The sequence below is a fragment of the Herpailurus yagouaroundi genome, unplaced genomic scaffold (genome assembly GCF_014898765.1).
Source record: "Herpailurus yagouaroundi ecotype Mexico unplaced genomic scaffold, PumYag 139, whole genome shotgun sequence".
Lineage (NCBI taxonomy): Eukaryota > Metazoa > Chordata > Mammalia > Carnivora > Felidae > Herpailurus > Herpailurus yagouaroundi.
The window spans coordinates 75611018-75617017 of NW_024412394.1; the positions used below are offsets into that span (position 1 = coordinate 75611018).

The 6000-nt window shown below is 41.4% G+C and overlaps 1 protein-coding gene across 1 annotated transcript in view; it reads left to right on the plus strand.

The window, feature by feature from the left end:
• SLC35F1 (solute carrier family 35 member F1) overlaps positions 1-4639 on the plus strand; it is a 412962-nt gene extending 408323 nt beyond the window's left edge. Inside the window, exon 8 of the mRNA XM_040474484.1 lies at positions 1307-4639. Coding sequence (XP_040330418.1) covers positions 1307-1531 — 225 coding nt within the window. The 3' untranslated portion in view covers positions 1532-4639. The remainder of the gene's footprint in view (positions 1-1306) is intronic.
• The last annotated feature ends 1361 nt before the right edge of the window (positions 4640-6000 follow it).

Consider the following 6000-nt stretch of genomic DNA (forward strand, 5'->3'; position numbering starts at 1 on the left):
AGCCATTTTCCTGACTGACTTTTCCACTGCAGCTGTCTTTCAAGGATTATAGCCTTGCAACTTACTTTATAGACTCTCTGGATCTTCTTCCTGTTCTTCTACGAGCTTCCAATTAATTTTGTCTTTTTACCAGTTTTTAGTTCTTTTAGACTGTGAGCATTAAAAATAAAATAGGAAACCCAGTCAAGTTGGTCTTCTGTTGCCCCATGGATACAGCCCGTGGTCAAGACTGCAACAATAGCCCTTGACTAAAATAAGATTGGGCATTCACAGCTGCATTGTATTTTGTCTACCGGTACCTCTGTGTCTCCACTGAGACGATTAAGTCCTTGAGCCATAGGTTTTCATTTCTCTTTCCCCAGCATGTAGTTCCGTGCGTGATAGAGAAGGGCATACAAGAAACTATTAGTTGAACGAACGCATGAATGAATGAACGAATGAATGAAATAGAAATGGCAGCACTTGTATTGTTACCTTATTCTTCCCCAGTAATTATTCAAGCAACTACGTCCAGTGTAACTACTCAAGGAGGCCCAGAAGTTGTAATTTTTCAAAAACATATATGAATTTTCAGGCACTTGTATAAACCAGTGTTTTCTTTTTTCTCTCTCAAATCTCTATGAATTGTCAAGCAAATACTTTAGGAAGCACCATGCTACATAAACAGCTCTGCTTGGTTGTTGTCAGATTAGTAGAGCAAGAATGGAATGTTATAGTGTTTCTTGCCATCCAAGGATAATCTATTCTTGCAAAGATAGTTACGAAAGTTAATAACAGTTCCTACAGGGAAGACAAATAGTGTCTGAATTGGATTAAGGCACAATAAGAGTGCCCAATACAGTTGTGTCAGGGAGAGGTTTGGTATTTATGGCTTCATTACAACCTTAAATGGAATATCTCTATTTCTTCTGGGTTTAATGAAGCCAGAAACAACCGCTTTGTTGAGTGATACTGGAGTTTGAGGCTTATTGGGGTTTGGGGGGGTTGCTTTTAACTTGACTTATTTTAATTCACGCTTAACTAGCTCTCCCGCATCGGGTACTCAGACTGGCACTTTAAGGACAATTAGCTAAGTGTTCCTCTGTGTTCACCACAGAGCCGAAAAAAAAGATAAGGAGAATCAATAAGACCAAGCCAGTTTAGGACGAGAACTAAGTGACGAATTCACTTTCCGTCAAGAGCATTGGCCAACTCATCAAGCTGCCTGTTCTGGGAGGAAATGCTCTGCTCTCCTCCCTCTGTGCCTCATTAATGTGGAAATGGTTCTGCTCTGACTGCTCAGTGACTTTGCTGTTGTGTTACCTAGTTTTCAGGACTGTATCTCCTGTCCTTCTTCACCATCCTCATCGGGCTGGTGCTCTACTCCTCCACCTCCACGTACATAGCCCAGGACCCCCGAGTGTACAAGCAGTTCCGCAATCCCTCGGGACCCGTTGTGGACTTACCAACCACAGCTCAGGTGGAGCCTTCGGTCACCTACACCAGCCTGGGCCAGGAGACCGAAGAGGAGCCCCACGTTCGCGTGGCCTAGGATGCGGCCCTCCCTGCCCCCTGCGGTCAACTCAGCGGCCGTGTGTTCGCCCTCCATCTCTGTATTGTACATAGAGAAAGGTATTTATTAGGTGCGGTTTACACAGGTGGACTGCAAGGTAGCAAATCCGAAAGCCTATAAAAGGCACGAGCTGAAGATCACCGCAGATACGGGCTCCCATCCACCTGACTTAGAGAGATGCCTAGCTAGTGTGTATCCCGACCACAACCCTCCTGCATTAATTACTGTGAAAACTTTTGAATTAAAAGCAAGTATTATTATTATTTGTATTATTATTGTTACTGTTATTACACTAACTTTCAGGAGACTGTTTTGTACTCCTGATGAGAACTATTGCCAGACCCACATGTAGTTAACATAAATCCCACTTTTCTATGGCAAGTCACTTTTTAAGAATCATACTTTATTTTTTTGCACAGTCTATATGAGTGCTGCATGCCACAGGAGCTCCATCCCTGAGAAGTTTCCTTATCCTAGGGACCTGGTGGCTAATGGTTTCCTCTGTTACCTGTTGGATTGCCTGCTCAATAAGTATTTTGTGCTGTGACCATTGTGGGGAGGGGCAACTGACCATATAATTCTCTATTCTAGGAATAGATATAAAGCCAACACTTTAGCCTTTTTATATTTCACTCTCTGACTACTCCAGGCCATTGCCTTTCTGTTGTGCCACGTGATTCTGCTGATAAAGTCGCTGTAATAACTGGATGAGGAATGTTTCATTCCTGTGGCTTATAGGAAACCCCAGAAATAATATCATATGTGTTTAGGGTAATATATATACATCTATGTATTTTAAATCTTTCTGCCCCTTCCTATATCCTCTCTTCCAAAAGTGTATTGATTTTACCTTTAATTCCTAGATTTCTTGAGTGATAATATGGAAATTGTTCAAGGCAGTGGAAAAAGCCATGGCCCTCTGCCCTCTTCATTGGGTGAGACACTTTTTAAAATACACCAGCGTGGAAATTACCCTTATCGTGGCATATCACTGGTTGTGTAGCCTCCCAACAAGGTCAAGGTGCTGATGTGGAACAGTCTCTGATAATAGCTTGACTGATTTCACCATTTAGTAGTGATAAAGATGTCGTGAATGAAAAAGTTTGGCAATTGGGTCGTGTTTGGCATCCCTTCAATAGCAGAATATAGCAACGCCATATTCTTAAGGATACAGAGAATATTGCAAGGTCCTGATAAGGCTTTGAAGCATATGTCACTAAGTCTAATTTTGTTGCCCTGAAAGTAGCTCTTTTTTTCAAACACACAAAAAAATCAAGAAACACTACAGACCTCTTCAATTTGGAATAGATCCTATGTGTCAGTACGTGAAACAGTCTTTAAGTTTGACTGGCTTCAATACCATTCAGAAAGATCCGCGATGGGGTACAGGGTTTGTAAAAGGAAAATAAATGCTGATGAAATTGTGGGCAATTCAGACCAATACATTTTAGGCAAACAAAGCAAAACACCAGAGGGGTCCCTGTAAAGGAGGACGGATTACAGCGCAGTCAGGTTTCCAATACACCTGCACGAGGCCTAACTACTAGGCAGGCAAACGCGCCCCCTGCTGGCAGTCAGCGCCAGGCGGCTCCTCTGCCTGCCTTCAACCCCCGGGGGTGTAGTCCTGCCCTTGGAGATGGGGAAGAAGAATGATCTCCTCGGATATGCAGATTTTATGGCCATCTCTGTTCAGCCCCCTCAGAAATACGTTTTATTTTCGGAGAAGAAAATATCAATGTTAAAGCTACATCAAGTCAAAACACCTTGCCAATATCTGCTCTCTGCTACCTTCTAAACCAATTAAATACCTTTCTCTGAATATTTTGTCCATTCAGATCTGAAGACCTTTGAAGACTGTGGTTTTATTTTTGTGTTTACATTCCTTTGGTTGGCATAATTTGCTTGACTTATTGCATTTTTAGTATTTATTTTAAAGCCAAATGTTTTAGTCTTTTTTATTCATTTTTTATGACACTAATTCATAAACACTTAGTAAAGTCTTATGAGAAATAAGTGGATGAAGATATTCCAAGTCAACTCAGTCAACTGGGAATTTTTTAAAAATTTAAATTTCAGAAAGGTTTGCAACCAATGGATGGCTAAAAGTAGCCATCTGGATTATTTTCTAGGATATTTCAATTGACTCCATTGTATGGAAACCAAGTGTGAATGTTGAGGTGGACTCACTGTATACCCTTTTATCATCCAGTGTCCTTGTGCACAAGACTTTCATGTCACTGGGGTCCTTCACCGTGTTGGTTCGTCCCCATTTAGAAAGGCTGATAACACGTCGAACCATCCGAGATCAGGAGTTCCAGATGGGCCCTTCGGAAAACAAAAGAAAATAGCCAAGAACAAATGTGACAACACCCGTCGGTCCTTCCGGAGTGCATCGGGACGCGAGAGTAGGACATTAACTCTAGTTGTTTTCGTTTCCGAAATATCATAACCTCAGTAGACACCAGCAAAAATCTCAGCTTTCTGACCCCACCGCCACTCTCTCCTCCACAAGTGAGACTTTAGCAACTTGTATAGAATTGGCTTGGGTAAGCAGACCACAGCTCCCCGTTACCCCGCTGGCGCTAGTGGTGAGTGCTGGTTCTCACTTCCTCGCCGGAAACTTGCACTGAGGACAGCGCTTGCCTTGGTCACACCTTCCCACAGCTCCAAACTCTGGACCACACAACCAGGTAGACCAAGCAATGGAAACATTTGCACCACTGTGTCCCATGAAAATGTTTCGATGTTTAGTTTAGATATTGCTAACTCGTGCTATTAACCTTTTGACAAGCGTGTAGTATTGTTTGTTTTGGGTTTGTTTTTGAGTTATAACCAGTTAGTAGTCCCCGGCTAGCTCCCAGTACAGATTTTACCCCATGGGTAGGATTCTATTGTCAAGCCACATAACAAAGCACACTAATCCAGACACTGCAAATGGAAAATATGAACCAAAAAGGAAATTTACACCGAGAAGTTGAACAAACTTTCCATTTTTGATATTTGCATGCTCCCCTATGGACTGGCTGTGGCAATGTAATGCCTGTATAATGTTTTCAAATAAAAATAAATGCTTTATGAAAGCACGGAGTTCTTGGTTTTCTTAAGTGTTTGTCTGCACTATGACAACCGTGGAAGGAGCTCCCCTGGGATGCTGGAAATAGCCATGAAAGTAGACAGCAGGGCACATGTCAAAAGAAACACCAGAAAGAAAATATTTCCAAATTAGGAAGGGCTCAGTTGGTGTCAGAGCCAGAGCTTTGAAAAGCCACAGTAAGCACGTTTGTAATTTGCAAAATTAATTATTTATCTGAGTACTTAAGAAGGTGCTGGGGGCTACAGTCTTCAAGTCCACGTTTAAACACGTTAAAACACATGTAGAACAATATCAATTTTCCCCAAGAAACAGTTTCTTATAAAGGACAAAGTTCTGTGTGTGCTTCCCTTGGCACAATGCCAGACTTAAAAGACGAACACCACGTTTGTTAAGCAGAACTCTTTGTGTCTCTCCTCTGGGCTGACACCGTATCCTGTGATTGTCCCTCCTCCACTAACTGTAGCCACCAGCAACCCCTTAAGTACTTCAGGATGATGTCTATAAATTCGCATGTTCTTGTGTGTGTTCACAATCAGACCTCAAAAATTAAAGAGCTGCAAAGACTGTGTACGTGAGTTATATATTTAAAATATTTTTAAAAGAAAAACACCCATTTTTCAGAAGAATAGGAATAGCAGCACACTGATCCTTTTAAAGTATTCTTTTTTTTTTTTTAATGTTTATTTATTTTTGAGAGAGACACAGACAGACAGACAAAGCACGAGCAGGGAGGGGCGGAGAGAGAGGGAGACACAGAATCCAAAGCAGGCTCTAGGCTCTGAGCTGTCAGCTCAGAGCCCGATGTGGAGCTTAAATCCACGAACCGTGAGATCATGACCTGAGCTGAAGTCAGACACTTAACCAACTGAGCCTCCCAGGCGCCTGCTTTTTAAAGTATTGTTGAGTGAGATCCATTATGATCTTCCATTATAAATAGAACAGTCTGCATTTAACACAAATAATTTGCTTCAAAACTGTGACTTAGTTTTAAAAAAGTTTTTTCCTTGAAAAATGTAAATGTTTCTCTAATGTGTTGTTTATTTAGGAGGCTTTTCACCGAAGATGAAATACATTTGAACTTCAAGCCAACCTATGTCCAAATGCCCAGCAATTCATTGGAGTCCAAAGATTATACATAATAAATGCATACGACATGTATACTCTGTCTCCCCAGTGAATTATAATTTTCTTAAGAGAAAGAACTCGGTTTTCTAAATGCTTGAAAGTTCTTGCGAAGGTAAGATAAGGCAGCCCTTGGATGATTTAGCATGAAGAAAAAAGAGAAACAAGTACAATTCGGCAGGAGAGCTGTAATAGATTATATTGTCTCGATGTTGCGTAGGAAAACCAACTG